This window comes from Dendrobates tinctorius, unplaced genomic scaffold (assembly GCF_039654945.1).
Source record: "Dendrobates tinctorius isolate UK_male_01 unplaced genomic scaffold, ASM3965494v1 ptg000069l, whole genome shotgun sequence".
NCBI classification, from domain to species: domain Eukaryota; kingdom Metazoa; phylum Chordata; class Amphibia; order Anura; family Dendrobatidae; genus Dendrobates; species Dendrobates tinctorius.
The window spans coordinates 24,597,536-24,622,646 of NW_027361737.1; the positions used below are offsets into that span (position 1 = coordinate 24,597,536).

At 40.3% G+C, this 25,111-nt stretch overlaps 2 protein-coding genes across 2 annotated transcripts in view; both read right to left on the minus strand.

Moving 5' to 3' along the window:
- The window catches only part of KLHL30 (kelch like family member 30), a 65,391-nt gene extending 56,345 nt beyond the window's left edge, over positions 1–9,046 (minus strand). Inside the window, exon 1 of the mRNA XM_073581330.1 lies at positions 8,932–9,046. The gene's annotated coding sequence lies outside the window, so the exon portion shown is untranslated. The remainder of the gene's footprint in view (positions 1–8,931) is intronic.
- A 6,390-nt stretch (positions 9,047–15,436) lies between these two features.
- Positions 15,437–24,473, minus strand: ESPNL (espin like). The gene is made up of 4 exons (XM_073581331.1): positions 23,991–24,473; positions 21,791–21,907; positions 21,497–21,664; positions 15,437–17,344 (listed from the first exon to the last, which is right to left on the minus strand). Exons 1-4 carry the CDS (start codon positions 24,081–24,083, stop codon positions 15,893–15,895), a joined length of 1,830 nt encoding a protein of 609 aa, XP_073437432.1. The 5' UTR covers positions 24,084–24,473; the 3' UTR covers positions 15,437–15,892.
- Positions 24,474–25,111: the final 638 nt, after the last annotated feature.

The window sequence follows — 25,111 nt, forward strand, 5'->3', positions numbered from 1 at the left end:
CTTTACTTTAACTATTTTTTACTTTGAGCACAGGTGAGAACTGATCACTACGCCCATCAGCCGCCGTCTGCTCCCGCTGTAATCGGTGACAGTAGGGATCAGCTGATGGGAGTAGTAGTCTCATCAGCCAACACCTGTGACCTACGGTAAGCTTTTTACCGCGATTCACAGTCCCATCTGCAGGGTCAAGCTGACTTCTAACAGCATGACCCCGCATCCCTCTGACCGAAGGAAGCGATCTACTGGCGGCAAAAATCCGGAAAGAACATTACTGATTATAAGGATTCTCTAGCGTTTTTGGGCCAATTCTGTGCGGTAAAAACACTGCAAAAACACACCGTATGCACACAGCCTAATAGTGCATCAGCTTCTGTCTCCAGCAGTGTTGTATTGCCAATAATATGTTGTTAAAAAAAAGGAAGTCCCTTGTTCACTGTGTGTGTAGCTGGAGCACATTTTACTTTCACTTTGCAAGCTGACAGACAAAATGCAAAGATCCTAAGGCCTGTTTCACACTTCCGTTTGTCATCATCAGTCAAAATCCGGCGTTTTGCAAAAAAAACGGATCCGCCATTTTGCTTGGCGGATCCGTTTTTTTCTCCATTGAGTTGCATTACCGGCGGATGTTGATGGATGGCCATCCATTGGATCCGGTTTTTTGCGGATCCGCCAAATTTTTGCCATCCGCTGAGATCATCGAACGGAGCCTGTAACTTTTTTTGCCCTGCGGATAAGCATTTTCCCTTTTTAACCCTGAATCTTTTCTGGCTGCTGGAAGAAAATTCTCTCTCTCTCTCTCCTTCCCCAGGCGCGGTTCCTTTAAATTTTTACCTTCGGCGGATCCGTTCATCCGCCAATCCGCTCACCCCCGTTTCTGTCAGTCCGCCTGCGGATCCGTTGTCCGCTATTTTGGCGGATTTTAACTGACAGAAATAACTGAAGTGTGAAACAGGCCTAAGCCATATCTCCAACTGTCCCAGATTCAGCAGGACTGTCTTGATTTGAGGGCTCATTCCATGTTCTGTCACATCAGACCTTTTGTCCCGGCTTCTATACTCACCTCTCTTCGCTCCTTCTCCTCAGGGGGAGGAGATGCTCTCTGTTCAGTGCATAAATTAAATTATATTTTCCGCTTCTTCCCTCTCCTATGATCAGGTCTCCCTAGGACTCAAATTGACGTCTCCAGGTTCGCATTGATATAGATAGGATAATTTGGTAATCTTGACCTCTATTGCAGGCATTGAACCCAGAAACAAGTTATACATGTCCTTAGAGATACATTGTGCAAAACAATATATTTCTATGAACCCTGTATACTGAGGTGAAGAAAAATATTTAAAAAGTAGTAAAATTAACAATAAGCAATTACAAAAAGGAAGGTGATTAAGCTGCTGATCCACAAGATCTGAAGTTGTCATTGGGCGAATTTTGTGTAGCAGGAGAATATATGAGATTTTTTTCATCTTATAAAATTATTTTTAAAAAAATGAAAAACATTTGATAATAAAAAATGTCTTCATGCTTTTTTTAAAATAATAAACATCACAAATCCGCAAATAACACTGACATATTTAGTGTCCCTGTAATCGTAAAGACCTGCACAATACAGTGATCAGATTATTTATGGGGATTGGAAAATTACGTTAAAAAAGAGCACAATTGAAATTTTTTCTCTATTAAACCCTTAAAAAATTTAATAAAACAGTAATGCTGAGACCATGTTCACACGTAGCGTAAATGCTGCGTTCTTTCTGCTATTTTTTTTTGTACAGGTGTTCGCACCACATGACAAAATACGGTAACAATCTTTGGCCATGTTATGGCCAAAATTTGCCACAGTGCTCTCCCGACGCATGATCCTTCTGCTCTTTAAAAGTTAGGAAGTATTCCTAAGTTATATGAAATACCAGCTCTAAGCTGTATAATCTTTGTTCCTGAATAAATATATATGCACTATTGAATGGCTGAACAGTACAGAGATTAATTCACTGTCAACAGTTTATGGGCCCAGAGACCCAGGGACCATGGGCGGACATACCGCCGGTGCGGCTGCACCGGGGCCCAGATGCTCCAGGGGGCCCCTGCAGGGCGGCTAATAATGAGGGCAATCTGGCTGGTTTCTCCAGGCCTGAGGCTCCGGGGGACCCCTAGCCAGATTGCCCTCATGTGCAGCGGACAGGGAGCGATCCCAGCAGCTCCGCTGCCTGCAAGCGAAAATAGCAGGAGCAGAGCTGCAAGAATCCGTCCTGCTTCTTGCCCGGCACCCGCGGTTCCTGACTCTGACACAGAGAGCAGTGCCGCTGGATGACATCATCATTCAGCGGCCGGCTAGCCGCTGTGCCAGAGCGAGGAAGTGTGGGTGCCGGTGATGTTGCGGCTGCAGACTGGTGAGAGGTGCTGTGTGTGTTTTGTATGTGTGTGTTTATGTGTTTTGTGTGTGTGTGTTGTGCATGTAGAGATGAGTGGTGGTGTGTGTGCGTGTTTGCATGCGTAGTGCTGCGGGGGAATATGCAGAGAGGTCAATGGTGCTGTGTGTTTCTCTGTGTGTGTAGAGGTGGAGGAGAGGGGAATTATGGGGTGATGGGGAGAAGGCAATGATGGGGATGATGGGGAGAAGGCAAGGATGGGGTGATGGAGAAGGCAATGATGGGAGTGATGGGGAGAAGGCAGTGATGGGGGTGATGGGGAGAAGGCAATGATGGGGTGATGCGGAGAAGGCAATGATGGGAGAGATGGGGAGAAGGCAATAATGGGGTGATGGGGAGAAGGCAATGATGGGAGTGATGGGAAGAAGGCAGTGATGTGTAGAAGGCAATGATGGGGTGATGGAGAAGGCAATGATGGGAGTGATGGGGAGAAGGCAATGATGGGGTGATGGGGAGAAAGCAATGATGGGAGTGATGGGGAGAAGGCAATGATGGGGTGATGGAGAAGGCAATGATGGGAGTGATGGAGAAGGCAATGATGGGAGTGATGGAGAAGGCAATTATGGAAGTGATGAGGAGTAGGCAGTGATGGAGAGAAAGCAATGATGGGGGGTGATGGAGAAGGCAATGATGGGAGTGATGGGGAGAAAGAAATGATGGGGTGATGGAGAAGGCAAGGCAATGATGGGAGTGATGGGGAGAAGGCAATAATGGGAGTGATTGGGAGAAGGCAATGATGGGGGTGATGGGGAGAAGGCAATGATGGAGCGGACAATGATAGGGTGTTAGGGGAAAGGGCAATGATGGCATCATGGGGACAAAGAAATGATGATGGGGTGGTGGGGGAGAATGCAATGATGGTGGTGGTGGTAAGGGCAATAATGGGGTGGTGGGAGAGGAGGAAATGATGGAGGTGATGGAATGGGCAATGATGGGAGTGGTGGGGGAGAAGGCAAAGATGGAGGTGGTGAACAGGGCAATGATGCAGTGGGGGAGAGGACAATAATGGAATGCGGGAGAAGGAGGACAATAAGGAGTGTGGAGGATTGGGATGGGAGGAAGGGGGACTTATAATGGCCTTAGGAACAGAGGGAAGTGGAGGAAGACATTATCGCTTATTATGTCTAACACAGTCCCTTAGTATATAGTGTACTCACTTATTATGTCTAACACAGTCCCTTAGTATATAGTGTACGTACTTATTATGTATATCACAGTCCCGTAGCATATAGTGTACTCACTAATTCTGTATAACACCATCCTTCGTTACAGTTTCCTCTTTTATTATGTATAACACCGTCCCGTATTATGTACCATCCTCTCTAGTTATATATGGTGCCGTCCCTTATTATATAGCTTCCTCTGCTGCTATGTATAGTGCTGCCTCTTACATAGTGTATTCTTGTTAATTTTGTTATTCACAGCGCTCTCTCTTATTACATAGTCCCCTCTCTTTTTAGATATAAAATGACTGCTGATCGAGGAGCCGGTGATCAGACTACCAGTCCATCAGCTCCTCCATTAGAAAGGAAGCTTTCTCATGGGTCTATCAGCCATCATTGCATTATACAGCAAACAAGACAAGACAGAATGCAATAAAAAACAGGGCTCTATATAATCCAATATGTAAGGGACGGTACTGTACATAACAAGAGTTAACTATAAAAGGGACAGCAATATACATAATAAAGGAGACTATGTAATATATATACATGTATGTGTGTGTCGCTATATAGATATATGTAGCTTTGTCGCCATAAAAGGGGGCTCAGACACATTTCTTGCACACGGGCCCCAAGCTGTCAGCGTCCGCCTCTGCCAGGGACCTAGAAACGCATAGACCAAGAGAATAGTCCAGAGGAGAGTGAACAACAGTGTACTAAGAAGAAGCAAAGATGGCCTCCAGCAGCAACTCTGTGAAGTTCACAGTACCAAATCTGACTAACCAAAACTACCAGTCCTGGTGTGTAGCTGTTTTATTTTCACTTTGCAAACTGGCAGACAAGATGCTAAGATCCTAAGCTATAAGAAATACCAGTTGTAAGCTGCATCATCTTTGTTCCTGAATAAATATACAGTATATTCACGGCTGGACAGTAAAGAGATTAATCCGTTGTCAACAGGCTGCAATCACTCTATGGAACTTTGATTGCCAGCCAGATGTGCAGCGTGCATGTGTGTAGTGTACATGCAGAGCCAGCTGTCAATCAAATTCCCAGGAGTGATTACAGCCATGCTGTATAACGAGCAGTGACTATTACAACTCTGCACCACACCAAGGACTGGAAATGAGCAGCAGCAGGAAAAATAAAACTTCCTTTTCTCCCTGTGGCTTCCCTTCCAGTAAGTAAGGAATCGCATATAGGATACATAGGATTTCAACTCTATTTACATGCAGACTAACCCTGTATTTGCATATAAATAGTGTTTCTCAGCGTGACAGGTTACCTTTTTTATATATATTTTTAAAGATTTATGGATGATTTTATTTGAAAATTTCCTTGTCACTATGCACTTAAAAAATCCCCAAATATCGCAGGGTTCACTCCAGGCACTGACCATCAAATACTTTGCTTTTTAGCGGTAATCTCATTATCATCTTAGACAGGATTATAGCACATGAATAAGATGGTCATCATATTATTGTGAATAGGTAATGGCCACAGCTAACCTTCTCCCCTTTCCTGCATAATGACATGTGCACAGGTGACAGACCATTGTTCGTACACTCTCCCATAGGAGTCAAGGTATCATTTCCAATTCCATTGTTTTCTTTAGTCTACTGTATATGCAGTAGCTGCAGTAAAGCATATCTCTAACTTCTAGCAGCAGCCCACGCAAGATGGCCGTCCCCATAATGATGTCAAAAAGCTATAATTAAAAAAAAATCTAATGTTTTATGAAAATTAAAACATTGCTAAAAAGATTATGTTTACCTATCTGATTTTAAATAGTAAAAAACATATAGGTAACACTTTGGCAATGCAGCATCCATTTCTGTAATAACGTATTGTTAAATTTCTATTTCACATAGATTTGGTGTCAAGGGGCTTCCAGACAAACCCATCTGCAGACAAGTGGCCATTCTTTTTGATAAACTGCTAATATCACGAAATACGCAATCTGATTTTTAAACAAGAACAAATAGGGTATCCTTGAAGTACCCCAAAAAGAGTTGTTAAAATGGTGGTCCAAAAATCAGCAGATATTGGAAAGTGAAGCTGCAGGCAGGAAATATATTACACAGTGCCCAGTCAGATTAATGGGCACCCATAATACAAGGTCATGCCGTGGGTCACTCTTCCCAGGGCACTAAATGCTGGCTCGTCTATGGTGTCTATATGCTGTATCAGAAAGGGGTTGATCAGATAGGACACCATTATTCCCAGGGGTTAGTTGGACTATCAGTATCAAAAATACTGTAAAAAATCCAAAAATATATAGGGTAACTTAAAATATTGACCCAGGGATCTATCCACCTCCCCATAGGGAAAGAAAGGATTTTTTTTGTAGCCTGTATGTAAAAATTGTTCTCTGCTGTTCAAGGACAGTTTTTGTATTTCACTACAGGAAAGATATATATCTTTGTACCGTGTTAGCCAGTAGATAGAAAAATATTCAGAATTGTGAGTCCTCAGTGGTTGATACCTTTAAATGGCTAACTGAAAAGATGGTAACACATTGCAAGCTTTCGGGACTACTCAGGTCTCTTCATCAGGCTTGACTAATACAACATCTGAAGAATCACATATGTATGCACAACACAGCACAGAAAAAATACAATAGATAAGACAAGTGACGTGAAGCAGAATTATCATTATGGGAGAGGGAAAAACATCAATATTGGACCAGTTCATAGATAACGAGTCTGGATGTTTTATTATCCTCTGATTGGGGTCCTGTAATGTGTTGTGATGCCCCCACAGGGTCTTAGGAGCAAATTCCTTAATTGATGTAAAAAGACATAAATCCATGCGACACATTCATTCCTGCATTGAGAGTGTCAAGGGTCGTCATGAATTTTTAATCACAAACTCTTCTCTCTCTCTGAGATGTGAAGTTACCTTTCAATACCAGTAATTTCATGTCCATGGTGCTGTGATCAGGGATACAAAAATGCTTGGCCACAGGTAGATCCATTCTTTTTTCTCTTATTGGGTGGCAATGAGAATTCATCCTTGTTCTAAGCTTTTGCCCTGTCTCCCCCACATACAGACCCCCAGTTGGACATTTAGTATCTAATTATTTGTATATGCTGAAGAACAAAAAACCCTCAGCCTCATCTTCATTTGTGGTCAGCCATCTTGTGTATTAACCCACAATGCGCTATGTTTTTTACTGTCTATACTGCTTGAAGACATAAGATTAATTACTAATGAGAATGCCAGAGCCTTTATGTTGCTCCGTGTTGCGAATCTCTCGATGCGTAGCCTCTTCTCACGGTTACCTGTGCTTTGTCTGTATAGTTTTATATACTGCTAATACCATCTCACTTAATGAGTAGAAGTTTCTAATTAAAATTTAATGTCTCCTATTCAGCACCGCTCCATTTTTGGAGCTGTGTGTAATTAGTATATGGTATTGCATTTATTGTAAAGGCCCCACACATTAGACTAATGTCTGCCGCACCCAACAATAGCGACAGGTTTGGCCGACAGCTAATGTGTATGGTGGTGCTGGACAACTGATGGTCAGGGAAGAGGTCAATGAAGTAAGGATAATTTCAGACTGCTGATCGCGTTGCTCTCCTGGAGAGAAGTTGCTGGCCGGTGTCTCTGTCGGAGGCAATCTCATCCACAGCACAGCCGGATAAGCACTCTTGTGTATGGACGAGACGGCCAAGATGGGTGTTGGCCAAGCGATCTGCCTTATGGGTAAGCCAGATCTGAAACACAAAACACTGCAATTTTTACAGTGTTAAAATGGTCATGTGAGAAACCACATTGACTTTGCTTTGGCACACGGACAGAACAGAGATGATTTTTACGCTAATCCATTGTAGATGGATCTACTTTTACATTGCATGCACTATTGTGGTCTGTAAAAAGGGCCACGGTAGTGCATACTGTAATTGGTCTGCATGGGAAATCAGCCATGTTCATTACCACACTGTTTATAATGGGTCTGTGTACTCTCCACGGTGCACACGGACAACACATGGACTGATTTATGCCCAACTGAGCAAGTCCTTAACCTAATACTACACTCACATATATGGAGGTCATGGTCCAAGCATAGACTGTGATGTAGGGACTGTCCACGTGCCTCCTGACCCGAACTTGACTTGAGCCTCATAGACATATAAGTTCGGGTAACAGATCCGACAGGTCTCGGACCGTGAAACATCTAAGTGTGAATGCGGTATAACCAAGATACATCAAATAGCATCAATCAGTGATGATTAATCATTCATGCAGGGGATGGAGACAACCTGGTAATCTAATACAACAGTTTAGTGACATCTTTAGTCATTTTTGTATTATGTAAGGGAATGGAGCTTGCCACAGACATCCATCCTGCAGAGTGACTCCTGCTCACTGTCATTTACATTGTGTTGGGCTTAATCCGTCTTGATGCCAGAGTGTTAACAGATATTTCAGAATCAGATGGATGTTTCCTGCTCATTCGAAAACTGGACTTGTATCCTAGAGTATTATTTGTACCATCCTACAATAAGCACTAACTAGTGGGGACGTCCTTCATCTGCAGCAATTCTGAAAATGTAACATATCAGCTGTCTGAGTGGAAGGGGTCTGCCATACTGCCTCCAATGGTATAAGGGATAATTAGTGAATCCCATAGGAGCGAGTCTGCAATGAGAGGATTAATAACCAGCCAGCCTCAGGGCATATTGACAAGGATGTATTTCCAGTCGGGGTCATCTCCCAAAATATTAAGAATTTCTGTGCGTGAAGACTGGAGGTTAGTAAAATGGAACCTCCATATAGTCAAATCCAGGGTGACAAAGCAATTTTTACCCATTAGGCCCGTCCTTTACAGCAATTTTATGCACTGTGATGATTGCACTTTGCAATTCCAGTAAATTATCCTGCACTACTACCAGTGATACCACTGATATTGGCCCAAGGGGGCACATGCAGCACCAGACATATATAGCAATTGCAATTTTTTTTTTTCTACTAGTGTATTTACAAGGCGGCATCTAAAATCTGTGTGGAGCCTTATAAAGAGTATTTTTACAAACGGGATATTTAAGAAAATGAGAAACATTCGGGATTTCTGCAGATCACATGATTAATATAAAGTAAACGAATAAATAAAAGTGGAAAGAGAAGCAAACCGTCCCTAAATATGTTATATCTCTGCAGAAAAAGACAAGAAATGGCAACTTCTATCTCTGATGACGCAATGCCACCCTTCAAAATAACCTGGGACGTGAAAACAAGCGTGGCACAACCTCAAATATTGCATTAAATGTGCACTATAGAAAATACCCAAGAACTCCTTCACATCAACCATACATTATGTATCAGTCATAACTCACCAGATCTGGAAGCACAGAATGGCTGTGAGTCTGTCCGGCTCCTCTGGCAAAATTATACAGTATTTCTAATGTCTCTGAGCTCACAGCTCGGGGGGATTATTAATAGATCACCCACTCGATGGCAGTCCTTCTGGCACATTCCTCGCCCCTCTCAGCTGCCCCCTCCCAGGATCTTTAAAGTTAAACACACAGATACTGCCAAGCATCAGGATAGTCCAGGCGTCATATGTCAGGGTGGTGGGGGGGATGTAGCAGAAGTTTATTCTAAGCATTATTTAATTATTCATATTTTTATCTGCCAATATATTATAACACAGGTATCGTATGCCAGTTTTTTATGATTTTCAGTGCACAACTAGCTTATGAAATTTTCATTTTTTAGCAAATAGCCTCTTCAGAGAGGAAAAGGACTTGGACTATTGGAAGTAGCAATTCTTAATGTCAATATCGACCCTTTAATGAGCCGGGCCAAACCAAAAGAAGCCAAACCAGACGTTCCGTTCGCAGACACGTGTTTTGGTGGGTTTTGCCCCTCATCAGTGAAAAGCAGATGATCTAATTTGGCTAGGTGACTGGGAGTCTAAGGGAAGCGTCACACAGCTGTATAACTCAGACAAGGATCACAATGCTCGGACTGGCTGTGGGGTTTCCAGAGCCGATCATGACAGTATGTATTTCTTTGCAGCTGCCACTCTTGGGTCGGAAGAGCTGCTGGTCAGTCCGAGCATTGCGTTGTGATCCCTGTCTGAATTATAGGGCCATCTGACTCTTCCATTAGGGGGAACGGTCATCCTTTTGGAGAGTGCCAAGTTGGTCACAGTTTCTTTGGTATTAGGATGTTTTTTGCTTCAATACATTAAAATAGTTAAACAATTACAATTTATTCGGGGAGATGCAACACAGAAGTATTAAATCAGCATGAGATATATCATTTATGACATTTATACAACATATAGATAATTGCTATAATTTGTAAAGAACTTTTAGGACTTGTCACACATCATAGAGACATGTCATCTGGGCTCTCCCATCATCAGTTAAAGGGACTGTCCGGGCATATATAATACTGATAACCAGTCATCAATATCGGATCAGTGATCAGCTGTTATTAGCTCTGGAAGTGGCACGATTTACTCATTGAATGGAGCTAACCAGTACAGCTCTCCTCAATGTGTCGCAGCTGCTGCCGGGGACTGCAGATCGGCAACTGTCTAGGAGAATGGGAACTGGTCTGCAGTTCAGTATTTTCTTCAGGCCACTATGGTAATTAGTAGCATATGTTGGGGCGTTACAAGTCTAGCACGTATTTGAACACTATTTAAAGGTAAAGGGGCTGTCCGGTTGACCAAAATTATGTTCCACTGTGTATAAAATATGACTTTATTCCACCTACTAATATACCCCATTTTTGAAATGTGACCCAATCTCTCAGTTCCCAAGAAGGACTGAACTCGACCAAGCGCCAGGATAGAGTGAATCTTTTTGCTCAATCCTGAGACGTACTTGGAATGTAGTTCAGAGCTGTATTTATAATTCTACTGGCTGATAGCTTACCTGAGCTCCTGTAATGCAGGTAGGTAATAATTGAGAAACTGGGTCTGAGCAGAAAAAGTAAATTAATGTGCATGCAAAATGTAATTGCATATGAACACATGACCTTTACACAGAGAAAACCAAAAACAAAACACAAAACAAATATCCTGGAATAAAAAAGTAAAAAAAAAAAAATATATTGCAAAAATTGCATGAAGGTAGTAATAATAGTAATAATAAGGGTATTTAGTTAACATAATTTTGATCAAAATAATGTAGAAGCCATCCCGCCACGTCACGGCAACCCTTGTGGGACAGTCCTAACTCTTGTATTTAAAACCTTTCCACTTGTCAAGTGACGTAAATGTGAACAAGGACAGAGGGACTGAACCACCAGTAATAGTGTGGGCCAGACAGGATGGATTTTCCAACTCAGAAACAGGGCGGTCACACCCTTATATGCACAGAATGCACAATGAAACAAATGAGAAACTGGGTCTGAGCAGAAAAAGTAAATTAATGTGCATGCAAAATGTAATTGCATATGAACACATGACCTTTACACAGAGAAAACCAAAAACAAAACACAAAACAAATATCCTGGAATAAAAAAGTAAAAAAAAAAATATATTGCAAAAATTGCATGAAGGTAGTAATAATAGTAATAATAAGGGTATTTAGTTAACATAATTTTGATCAAAATAATGTAGAAGCCATCCCGCCACGTCACGGCAACCCTTGTGGGACAGTCCTAACTCTTGTATTTAAAACCTTTCCACTTGTCAAGTGACGTAAATGTGAACAAGGACAGAGGGACTGAACCACCAGTAATAGTGTGGGCCAGACAGGATGGATTTTCCAACTCAGAAACAGGGCGGTCACACCCTTATATGCACAGAATGCACAATGAAACAAATGAGAAACTGGGTCTGAGCAGAAAAAGTAAATTAATGTGCATGCAAAATGTAATTGCATATGAACACATGACCTTTACACAGAGAAAACCAAAAACAAAACACAAAACAAATATCCTGGAATAAAAAAGTAAAAAAAAAAAAAATATATTGCAAAAATTGCATGAAGGTAGTAATAATAGTAATAATAAGGGTATTTAGTTAACATAATTTTGATCAAAATAATGTAGAAGCCATCCCGCCACGTCACGGCAACCCTTGTGGGACAGTCCTAACTCTTGTATTTAAAACCTTTCCACTTGTCAAGTGACGTAAATGTGAACAAGGACAGAGGGACTGAACCACCAGTAATAGTGTGGGCCAGACAGGATGGATTTTCCAACTCAGAAACAGGGCGGTCACACCCTTATATGCACAGAATGCACAATGAAACAAATGAGAAACTGGGTCTGAGCAGAAAAAGTAAATTAATGTGCATGCAAAATGTAATTGCATATGAACACATGACCTTTACACAGAGAAAACCAAAAACAAAACACAAAACAAATATCCTGGAATAAAAAAGTAAAAAAAAAAAAAAATATATTGCAAAAATTGCATGAAGGTAGTAATAATAGTAATAATAAGGGTATTTAGTTAACATAATTTTGATCAAAATAATGTAGAAGCCATCCCGCCACGTCACGGCAACCCTTGTGGGACAGTCCTAACTCTTGTATTTAAAACCTTTCCACTTGTCAAGTGACGTAAATGTGAACAAGGACAGAGGGACTGAACCACCAGTAATAGTGTGGGCCAGACAGGATGGATTTTCCAACTCAGAAACAGGGCGGTCACACCCTTATATGCACAGAATGCACAATGAAACAAATGAGAAACTGGGTCTGAGCAGAAAAAGTAAATTAATGTGCATGCAAAATGTAATTGCATATGAACACATGACCTTTACACAGAGAAAACCAAAAACAAAACACAAAACAAATATCCTGGAATAAAAAAGTAAAAAAAAAAAAAAAAAAAAAAAAAAATATATTGCAAAAATTGCATGAAGGTAGTAATAATAGTAATAATAAGGGTATTTAGTTAACATAATTTTGATCAAAATAATGTAGAAGCCATCCCGCCACGTCACGGCAACCCTTGTGGGACAGTCCTAACTCTTGTATTTAAAACCTTTCCACTTGTCAAGTGACGTAAATGTGAACAAGGACAGAGGGACTGAACCACCAGTAATAGTGTGGGCCAGACAGGATGGATTTTCCAACTCAGAAACAGGGCGGTCACACCCTTATATGCACAGAATGCACAATGAAACAAATGAGAAACTGGGTCTGAGCAGAAAAAGTAAATTAATGTGCATGCAAAATGTAATTGCATATGAACACATGACCTTTACACAGAGAAAACCAAAAACAAAACACAAAACAAATATCCTGGAATAAAAAAGTAAAAAAAAAAAATATATTGCAAAAATTGCATGAAGGTAGTAATAATAGTAATAATAAGGGTATTTAGTTAACATAATTTTGATCAAAATAATGTAGAAGCCATCCCGCCACGTCACGGCAACCCTTGTGGGACAGTCCTAACTCTTGTATTTAAAACCTTTCCACTTGTCAAGTGACGTAAATGTGAACAAGGACAGAGGGACTGAACCACCAGTAATAGTGTGGGCCAGACAGGATGGATTTTCCAACTCAGAAACAGGGCGGTCACACCCTTATATGCACAGAATGCACAATGAAACAAATGAGAAACTGGGTCTGAGCAGAAAAAGTAAATTAATGTGCATGCAAAATGTAATTGCATATGAACACATGACCTTTACACAGAGAAAACCAAAAACAAAACACAAAACAAATATCCTGGAATAAAAAAGTAAAAAAAAAAAAAAATATATTGCAAAAATTGCATGAAGGTAGTAATAATAGTAATAATAAGGGTATTTAGTTAACATAATTTTGATCAAAATAATGTAGAAGCCATCCCGCCACGTCACGGCAACCCTTGTGGGACAGTCCTAACTCTTGTATTTAAAACCTTTCCACTTGTCAAGTGACGTAAATGTGAACAAGGACAGAGGGACTGAACCACCAGTAATAGTGTGGGCCAGACAGGATGGATTTTCCAACTCAGAAACAGGGCGGTCACACCCTTATATGCACAGAATGCACAATGAAACAAATGAGAAACTGGGTCTGAGCAGAAAAAGTAAATTAATGTGCATGCAAAATGTAATTGCATATGAACACATGACCTTTACACAGAGAAAACCAAAAACAAAACACAAAACAAATATCCTGGAATAAAAAAGTAAAAAAAAAAAATATATTGCAAAAATTGCATGAAGGTAGTAATAATAGTAATAATAAGGGTATTTAGTTAACATAATTTTGATCAAAATAATGTAGAAGCCATCCCGCCACGTCACGGCAACCCTTGTGGGACAGTCCTAACTCTTGTATTTAAAACCTTTCCACTTGTCAAGTGACGTAAATGTGAACAAGGACAGAGGGACTGAACCACCAGTAATAGTGTGGGCCAGACAGGATGGCCCACACTATTACTGGTGGTTCAGTCCCTCTGTCCTTGTTCACATTTACGTCACTTGACAAGTGGAAAGGTTTTAAATACAAGAGTTAGGACTGTCCCACAAGGGTTGCCGTGACGTGGCGGGATGGCTTCTACATTATTTTGATCAAAATTATGTTAACTAAATACCCTTATTATTACTATTATTACTACCTTCATGCAATTTTTGCAATATATTTTTTTTTTTACTTTTTTATTCCAGGATATTTGTTTTGTGTTTTGTTTTTGGTTTTCTCTGTGTAAAGGTCATGTGTTCATATGCAATTACATTTTGCATGCACATTAATTTACTTTTTCTGCTCAGACCCAGTTTCTCATTTGTTTCATTGTGCATTCTGTGCATATAAGGGTGTGACCGCCCTGTTTCTGAGTTGGAAAATCCATCCTGTCTGGCCCACACTATTACTGGTGGTTCAGTCCCTCTGTCCTTGTTCACATTTACGTCACTTGACAAGTGGAAAGGTTTTAAATACAAGAGTTAGGACTGTCCCACAAGGGTTGCCGTGACGTGGCGGGATGGCTTCTACATTATTTTGATCAAAATTATGTTAACTAAATACCCTTATTATTACTATTATTACTACCTTCATGCAATTTTTGCAATATATTTTTTTTTTTTTTACTTTTTTATTCCAGGATATTTGTTTTGTGTTTTGTTTTAGGTAGGTAATAATGCAGTTTTAAATCAACCATAGAAAGAGTTAAAATATGTTAAAGTACCAAGTTAAATAAATGTGCATATTGTTGTATGGGGCCCAACTGTTCCCAGAAATATGCTGTCAGGAAAAACAAGAATGGATTTAAAGATTAACTGTTGCTTTAATTTAATTTTCATAACTCAACAGTGCACATGAAAATAAGAAATATGTTATATATCATTATGGGATTCTGCTTCTTTCTCCTCCTAGACTGATCTTTTATTCTCAAAATGTTTAATTTAGAGGTGAAATTTGTCTTCAGTGATTTTCCCATTACTCAGATAGATGACAGCTGGTGCTCATAAAGTTCTATGGAAAACTGTAAGTGACGTTTCAGGAGAACTTGCAGCAGAATGTCTGTGTCTGCCTCTTGCTCTTCCCTGCCCATAGAACTTTACAAGCACTAACTGTTAGCTCCTAACTCAGTAATCAGAAAATCTGTCTTCCCTTACTACAGAATTGTCAGATTTTACCCATGAAGTGAGAGTGAAAGATCAATCTAGGAGGAGAAATAAGCAGATATCTCCGATAAGGTCAACTACAGAGTTGCATATTTTCATGTATGCTATTGATTTCTGAAAAAAAAAAATGACGGCTGCTCATTAACATGCTGGATTCCCCTAGGAGTTAATGCTCTGTTTAGACCAGAGATGAGAACATTACAATGTATTTACAAAGTTACACAAGTTTTAATATAGATTAATGCTGTATGTAAAAAAAAGTATTCAAAAGTCAATGTATGCTTGAATTAGCAGCTGTGCCCCAACATACAGGTATACATTCAGTTACTAAGTGTTTAGCTTAATGAGGATATTGGATTTGACTCGCATATGTATTTTTCGATATATTTAAGTGCTTTTATTGCTTGCTGCCCATCGCCATCTTACATTTAATAGCCAATTATTCCATTACTTTAGGAGAAAAACACAATACATGGTGTCTTGAGAAATGTTTTAGAATAAAATATAAAGCTATAATGATTCCTAGTGGCATTGATGTTATCCAATAAGTGACGGAAAATATGCAGTCATAAAACTACTTTAAAATACTTTGTGCCGAGCACCCAAACTTGAAGTGAAAAATGGTCCTCTAATGGGGTGGTCAAAAAAAAAAGAAGTAAAATTTAAAAAAAAAGAAACAAAAAAATTACTGGGATGGTCTTCTCAAAGAGGTGGTCTTTCTTAGAAATGTAACGGTACATTTACTCCCAATATTGACAACTGTTTATGATTCTGCACCAAATATTTCAGCTTCCTTCTCTTTCCAGAATGAAAAGCTTCTCTCAATGCACTGACATATGTCATTGCTATCAGAAATGTGGGCATTTCTCTTTTGTTTCACTTTCTGTGCTTCAGGTCCAAAAAATCGAACTTTGATGTCCTCAAAACCATCAGTCCAAGTGCGCCTTCCAGTGGCGATCTCCTGTAAGACGGTGCAGTGGAATTCTCTAGCTGTTGGCCAGCCATAACGTCCCAGCTGATCGAACACTTCAAAACAGAGCAGATGCCTCATACGTCTTTCCTCTTCTGGTAGCTCTTGCTCGAGAAGTCTAAAGTATCCCAACATGAACAAGTCCAGCGTAAGACTGTCATGATTTATAGGTGTCTGGCCACTAGATGTTGACAGCACATTCTCAGGGGATGAATTTGATGAATGTCTGGAAGAGATGGAGACATCTGGGGATACGGTGCGCCAACTTCCAATTAGACGTTGAACTGTTGTTCTTTGCTTTAGTAGCTGTTCCAAAATCCCACCTACACGAGGAGGTTTATCCCGTACCAAAGAGTCTTTACCATTGGTAAGGTCATCACTGTCCTGAATATTCTGGGATATCATATCATTTTTTATGTGTAACATTATTTGCTTTGTCCCTCCCATTGAGTCAATAAGAGGTTCCTTGTTGGACATTTCCTCATCACACATGTTACCTTTAATTATGTTCATGTCATCTATTGTTTGGATCATATTGGGAAGAGAATTATGTTGTGTATCTTCATCATGATTATCATTCTTCACAGACTCTTGGGAATCTGTGGTCTCTGTAGCTCTTAATGCAGCATGCACCGAGTATGCTGACCTCTTCCAATGGCTTAAAAACAAGAGGACAATGCGTTCTTTTCTTAATGTCCTAGAGGGGACAGGAGACCCCCTGAGTGAAGGAGACTCTTCTGAACTTATCCCAGAATCACTGGTGTCTTCTGGTTCTGCTTTAACTTTAGAAGACTTAACTGAAGATCGACCTTGTGGTTGCTTCTCAAACTGAACCTTTAGTCTTCGTACTGAGACTCCACACTGGAGAAGCTCTTTTATTGGTGAAGGTGAAGGAGAACGATTCCGTCTTGTTTTGATCATTTCATTAGTAGATTCTGATGTACCATTAGTGCTGCACAGAAGATTGGAGATACTATTGATCACATCTGACATACAGTGACACCATTCTGGGTCTTCTGTCTGCTGAAGAAGCTCTGTATTGATGCTAACATTGATGAGAGGCGTTGGTAAACGAGCTTGCAGCTGTTTTACCTTTCTCTTTAATTCCTTCTCATATTGCTGACATTCTCTACGACGACGAAGTCCTTCCATCTGCCCATCAAAGACACGGAGCTCCTCTTCAGTAACTAACTCACCATATGGACCCAGTAAAGCACTCCGTGCACGAGAGTATCGCAATTCTCCCTGTAAGATGCAATTAAATTAGTGTATTTATCAAATTGTTGGCATAATCATCTAAAACAATTGATTTTGTCACAATTTCTCCTCTCAGTATGGCGATTGGCAGCTCAATCGCTCAATCTGGAGCAGGGGCGTGCTAAGTTGTCAGTATCAAAGAGGGTGGAACTGTTCTGCACTGCTTCATTGATATAAAACAAGATCCAAGGACTGAGAAAGATGTAAGTGGTTTAATGTCAATGTTTTTCAAGGTCAAACTGACTCCTTCTTCAAGACAACCACATGTAGATGGTTACATGTGGTTGTCCTGAAGTAGGAGTCAGTTTGACTTTGAATCGCATTGATATTAAGCCATTTACCTATTTATAAGTCCTTGGATCCTGTTTTATATCAATCCAGCAGTGAGGAGCAGTTTCATCCCTTTGGAATTACTTGTAATTAATTGTTCATGGTATACTACTAGTGGTTGCGTCACATACAATTGCACCAGATGAAAACTCCATATGTTGTGAATATCGTCATAGACAGCTCAGCCGTCCAATCTGAGGCTTGGGAGGGCTGAGCTGTCAGTGTGGTGAGTGATAGTCCAGTTGCCCAATCAGCACCGGGGTATGCTGGGTTTCCTACAGGTGTCTCCTGTTCAGAATGATTTCCAGGAAATTTAGCTGCCTATCTGCCTCTTATCTTTCCCAGTTGTATTTCTGCTTAGTTTGGTGTGTGTTTGCTCTCTTCTGTGAGTTCTAGTATTTTTTTTTGACAGACCTTGGATTTGCCTTTGACAATCCATTTGCCAAGCCCCTTGTCTTGATTTGCTACCTTCTTGGAATTTTGACCCCGGACCTGATTAGGCCTTTGTATTACCCCTCTCTTTATGATGTAACCTTCCGGTTTTTCACCTCGGACTCCCTGACTTCCCCACCCTACAGTGTGTCCATAAATAGTGACTAGAGCCACAGATTTCTATTAGACAATTCAAGGAAACATTTGTCAATAATCAACCCATAAGTGGTATCCTAGAAAGGATTGTAACCGAGTCTGTAGATACTGTAAACAATTGAACTGAGGATCATAGATTAGAGAAACTTGGAGTACAAAATGGCAAGGTAATTTCTGCAATGGTAAATACTGTACAGTCTTGGCTGAAATTATTGGGACCCTTGAAATTGTTCTGGAAAATGAAGCATCTCTCCCCGAAAATTATTTCAATTACACATTTTTTTTTATACACATTTACTTCCTTTGTGTGAGATAGGAACAACACAAAACAAAACAGAGAAAAGGCAAATTTGACACAATTTCACACAAAACTCTAAAAGTCGGCCAGACAAAATTGTTGGCAACTTCAAATTAATATTGGATTGCACACCCTTTGGAATAAATAACGGCGATAATTCGCTTCCCGTAACCATCAACAAGCTTCTTACACCTCTCAACTCAACCGGCATTTTGGACCACTCTTCTTTAGCAAACTGCCCCAAGTTTCTCATATTTGAAGGGCTCCTTCTCTCAACAGTAATTTTAAGATCTCTCTACATGTGTTCAATGGGATTTAGATCCAGACTCATTGCTGGCCACTTCAGAATTCTCCAGAACTTTGTTTCTATCTATTTCTGGGTGCCTCTTGAAGTATGTGGATCGCCCGCCAGGGCAGTGGGGTACTCGGTACCGGGTCGGTATCTCAGAGGGAAGTGTCACAGTAGCAGTGACCCGGTCCATGGCCCTGGGCGTCCATGCAAAAGGTGTTAAGAGTGGCTGGTTAAAGTTTATAAGTGGAAGATACGTGACGCCACCTGTGATGATCGGCAATGAAGGGGTTAAGCCGACGCTGCAGACAGATCCTCTGGGACAGATGGTATAAGGCAGCAAGATGTAATAGCTCCCCACAGGCAGAGCTGTAGTCCCAGGGCAGTGGTAATAGATGTTGAGGAAGAGGGTGCAGTGTTAGGCACAGAGATGTAGCAGTGCTGGAGGGTTTGCAGGAAGAATGCAATGACATAACAGGGTGCAGTTTCCTTTACATTTACTTTGCTTTGCAAGTGCAGTCCAGAATCCAGATTACAGATGGAACAGAGGCTGGCCAGCTTGGAAGCAACTTAGGAATCTCTTTATGCAGATGGGTTGTGTAGTCTCCTTTCTAGCGCTTATATGAGGTACTTGCAGTACTGTGTTACACTGAAGTTCCACTTGCTTGTTCTCTTTTAGAACTCCCTCGTATGGCAGACAGCTGTAGCCTTCTTCTTCTGGCTCACATGTTGCTGTTGTGCCTCCGAGTCTTATGTGGGAACAGAGCATTTACCGCTTAGTATTCCTCCGGTTTCTGCTGCAGAATCATCAGTATCCGTACAACCTTGGAGACCGGGCTCCAGATCATGCGCTGCAGCTAGAAGTGAGCCTGAACTCTGCTCAATCTTCCAGCTCCTCTCCTCATGTCCACACACGTTGCCCTCCTCACAAGAACTAACTAATTTCCCCTTCCTGGCCCCCAGAGAGCAGCTCTTCCCCCAGTTTTGGTTCAGAGCTCCCTCTGCTGGCCTGGAGTGGGAACTGTGCTGTGTGTTGTGATTAACTGATAGAGAGACCCTTTATTGCTTCCAAGCATGACATCACACTCCCTAGACGGAAGGTAATGCCACTGTGGCGACCATACTTCTGGGGGCACCACATATGTTTGGGATCATTGTCCTGCTGGAAGACCCATGACCTAGGATGCAATACCAGCTTTCTGTCACTGGGCATTACATTGCAACCCAAAATCCATTAGTAATCTTCAGATTTCATAATGCCTTTCACACAGTCCAGGCACCCAGAACCTGAGGCAACAAAACAATCCCAAAAGATGCTCAAATATACGAAAAAAGGAAATGTAGTCAGCTCACCACTGTGTAAATTCTGTCAGCCAACGTCCAGCACGGTTCCAAGTGAGCAAACATCAAACAAGCAGGAAGGATCCAGCGATGTTCCATTTAAAATAAAACATGGAAAATGGCACATATTTTTGGGTATATTGCACATGTAGACAGATCGACGTGTTTCGACTAAAAAAATTGATCTTGACAAAGACTTTTTCAGTCAAAACGTGTCGATCTGTCTACATGTGCAATATACCCGACAACGTGCCATTTTCCATGTTTTATTTGAAATGGAATAAAAATAATTTTTAACTGTTATCAACACTGCTGGATCCTTCAATCTCAAAAGATCTTTGAATCTCCACCATATTTGACTGTAGGTACCGTGTTCTTTTCTTTATAGGCCTCGTTCCATTTTCAGTAAACAGTAAATTGATGTGCTTTACTAAAAAGCTCTATCTTGGCCTCATCTGTCCACCACACACTTTCCCAGAAGGATTTTAGCTTACTCACATAGATTTTGGAAAACTGCAGTCTAGCTTTTTATGTCTCTATGTCAGCAGTGGGGTCTCCATGGGTCTCCTGCCATAGCATTTCATTTAATTTAAATGTCTAAGGATAGTTCGCACTGACACTAATGCAACCTGGGCCTGCGGGACAACTTGAATTTCTTTGGAACTTGATTGGGGCTGTTTATCCTCCATCCAGGCTATCCCAGGTTGCAACCATTCATCAAATTTTCTCTGCCGTCCACTTCCAGGGAGATTATCAGTGTCATGGGTTGTAAACTTGATTATGTTTTGCACTGTGGACAAGGGAGCGTAAAGATCCCTGGAGCTGAAACTGGAGATTTTTGATATTGTTCGTCAATTTTGGTTCTCAAGTCCTCAGACAGTTCTCTTCTCTTCTTTCTGTCCACATGCTTAGTGTGGCACACACAGATACGAAATGCAAAGATTATGTCAATGTCTCCTCTTTCTATCTGGTTTCAGGTGTGATTTTCATATTGCCCCCACCTGTTACTTGCGACAAGTGGGTTTGAAAGAGCATCACATGCTTAAAACAAAGTTGTTTACCAACAATTTTGAAAAGATGCACATTTTGGGGGGTTTGTGTGAAATAATGTCCAATTTGCCTTTATTTCTATTTTTTTTGTGTTTATCCAATACACACAAAAGAAACATGTGTATATCAAAACATGTGTAATTGCAATAATTTTCTGGGAGAAATACTTCATTTTCTGGAACAATTTCAAGGGTGCCAAAACGTTGAGCCATAACTTTATCTGGTATCTTCCCTATAAGATTACCGGTTTGGCCTCTTCTTCCAGGTGAGATTGCAGTCTGCGCACCATCACCTGCCTTTTCCATTCTGGTATTGGTTGTTCTTTCTCATCGTGTGTAGGCACCAAAGCGTCTAAATCTACAGTCGCTCCTGACTCGGACACAGTATCTTCTGTTGTATCACTACGTTCCCCCTATAAACAACAAAATGGGCATACGCAAAAAAAAGATTATACTTTTGCAAATTGTTATGGCTTGATCCATCAAAACCGTAAAAAACTAATTCAGATCTAGTTACAGTTATTCATATTTAGACTCACGGATTGAAGAAAGATTCCAGTGATTCTTGCTTTCTGGAGGCACTGACTTAATCTTGATCTATCTGGGAGCTGTAAGATATCCTGAAGTTTCCCTGAATTTTCTCCAGGTGTACATCTCTGAAAAAAAAAAATGCCATTGAGTGACTACAAGAACCAACCGGATAAAGATGATAGAATTTCTATGTTACAGTTGGAAGAAACATGAACACTTGTAAAACGTCTGTTGCCCAATTTTATGTCTTAGCTTCATCCATTACCAATTAAAACCTTTTCTGGACACACAGAGGGGAGAAACACCTTTTTTCTTCTTTGGAATTTATAAAAAATGTCTATCTGGAATATGAAGCTGAGCACCGGCGTGATTGACTTTGCAACCTGAATACGAGTTTCCTTCCTTGAAATAGTATGTGATAAAAGTGCCAGCATTCATTCTTTCGATATACTTATATATTAGTAAAGAAACAAGGTTTAGCTCCATGTGTTATCTCTGACTTATGTTACAACTGAGTGTGAATACATATAGGAAAGGGTATGTGCAAATGTTCAGCATTTACAGCAGAAAAATCCCCGTGATTGAGATTATTTTTTTCGTGGCACATTATGTTTTAGGACAATGGTAAATTTAGATAGATATGTTTTGTGTTTATTTACAAAAAAAATCAGAAATTTGAGAAATTTTTTTAAAAATTAGCAATTTTCAAACTTTGAATGATTATCCTTTTAATCCAGATAGTAATACCATAGAAAAACATTAATAAATAACATTTGAAATCAACACATTTGTAAAATGTTCTTTTATTTTATTAGCATTTTAAAAATGGAGCAGTAATTTTTCATTTTTTCAAGGAAATGTACAAAATTCATTTTTTTAGGGACCTATCCAGTTTTGAAGTGACTTTAGGGGTACGATATATTGGGAACCCCCCAAAAGTGATACCATTTTAAAAACAGCATCCCTCGACATATTGTCAACTGCTGTCAGGTAGTTTATTAACCCTTCAGGTAATTTTCAGGAATTAATGCAAAATGACATGACAGGTATAAAAAGTATATTTTACCACTTAAATGTCAGCAACTTCTGAACAGGCCGCTATAGCCGGGAGACTCTAAGGCCGCTATTTTGCCGAGAATTGCCATGGCAAACATCGGGACCACACAATCATGATCTCAGGGTGCCGATTGGGATAAAGAGGGAGAAGCCACACTCTGATAACCATTCATATGATGTAGTCATTATTGACAGCAGCATTTAAGGGGTTAAACAGATATGGACGGTGCCAACACTGATTGTGGCTGATGCAACAAGTTGTCTACTATAGTGGACAACCGACAGATGCTGGATGGTCATCTGTATGGGGATCCTATTCTCTTATATCTCAGGTCAGTAAAAAGACGTATTGGTGGTCATTAAGGGGTTAAAAGTGCCTTTTTTTATCAACAGATTTTCAGCAACTAATGAAAATCTAAGGGGAAATTTTTTATTATCTTGAAACCTAACAGAACCTACCATAAAGAAGGAGAATATAAAATGTACAATTTGTTTTTAATTTCTGGCAATCATTTGGATAAAAAAAAAAGAGTCAACTACTGTACTACAAAACTCTGTAAAATGAATGCAGTTGTACAACAAATCTTTTTGCATATCAGTACCAATAGGAAGGAAATACACACACACATATATATACTGTATATGTTCCTCTAATACCAATGGAAATCCTAGCACAGAAGTCCCACACACCATTGCATCTGCAAATATCATTGGACACATTATTGAACACACTTAGTTTTTCAGCAATGTATTTCATTGCCATACGTATGTATAGTTGAGCCAGAATGAAAAACATAGATCCCAATATATTCATTAACACTAACTACGACTTCTTTTCCTCAGCAGTGGGTGCAAATTCCTAAACAGGGCAGAAGCCTCTCAGAGCCTAAAATATCAATAGTCTCAAAGTTTGCTAACAATTCATCAAATGACAGGGGCAGCCATTGGCCAGAGTGCTGCAGTTTCTGGGAAAAAGTTGATTAAGATGGAAGAAAAAAAAAGCATAATGGAAGTAATAATAAGATATTAAAATATTTAAACGTATTAATATAAAACAAACGAAAAATAAACTATAGGAACATAAGAATAAAAATTAGAGAAATGGAAAAAGTGTTAAGAAGAAATAAAAACATTCAATCATGAGTTGCATACGGTGTTGGTGAACAGCGCCGTGATCTTGGCTTTGGAAATATAGCGTCGTCCAACCCTCTTTTCCAAAATGACAACTTGGTCAGCAGGCTCCATATTGGCACAGGAAGTCACGTCTATGAATTTGGTAATATTTTTTGGCTCAATGAGTGGCCATTAAGCAGAGTCTTGCATGACTGAGGTTATCCAAGGTTCTCCATTTGGATCACATCCTGTTAATCTACAGATCTCAGCGGCCTCACATGATCCTCTCCTTGAAGACATCTACCTGTAATATAAATTCTATTAGCCACGGCTCCTCTCTCACTTTCACACATCATTACCCTACTTAAATATGCTTCATGCTTTGCCTCTCGAAACACCTGTCCTCCCACCGAGAACCAGACACTGTGGCTGACACTTATCCCTTCCCAACAAACCTGTCTGTCTATGTCTCTCTCTCAGCTGACCTGGCTGCAATGGAAGGCACAGACAGGGGATCGTGTGGCAATAATAACTGAGGCATAGCAGCAAAGGGAGGTAGGGATCTGGTGTAGTGTGTCTGGAAGGAGGGGGGCTCTATAGGTATGTGGGTCATGTTACCTGTACTTATTGTGCCTCTGATTCGCTTAACTGCTTCCCCCACCCTCCATCACTTACAAATAGCCCCCTGAACTGGTAGATGTGGAGATCATGTAACTACAAGGCAAGATCTGTGGCACATCCGATTCATTAATGAAATGAGACACACATCGAGCACCTTGGGCAAAGGTCATTGGAAATAAAGGCTTTTCACAGCTACTGCAGAACTAACAGACTGAGAAGTAGATAGTCGGTGATGACAGGACCAGTCTACTACCAAAAGTCAGCAGTAACAGAACACGTGGCTTAAAGAGGCCACCAATCCAGAAGTAAAAGTTTTTTTTTTTTTTTTTTAAATCTATTTCATGATAAAACATACAGCAAATAGCTACATGTAAAGCTTTTGAAATTAAGAAGTGCTGTCCTGTTGAATGGATCTACAATACAGCGTATGTACATTTGTGATCCTCTAAGTTTATTAGGTTATCAGAGACGAAACAATCAATTTAGCACAGTGGGATTTGCACCTATGGCTGTTCATCCTAAGCTGATACTTAATAAAA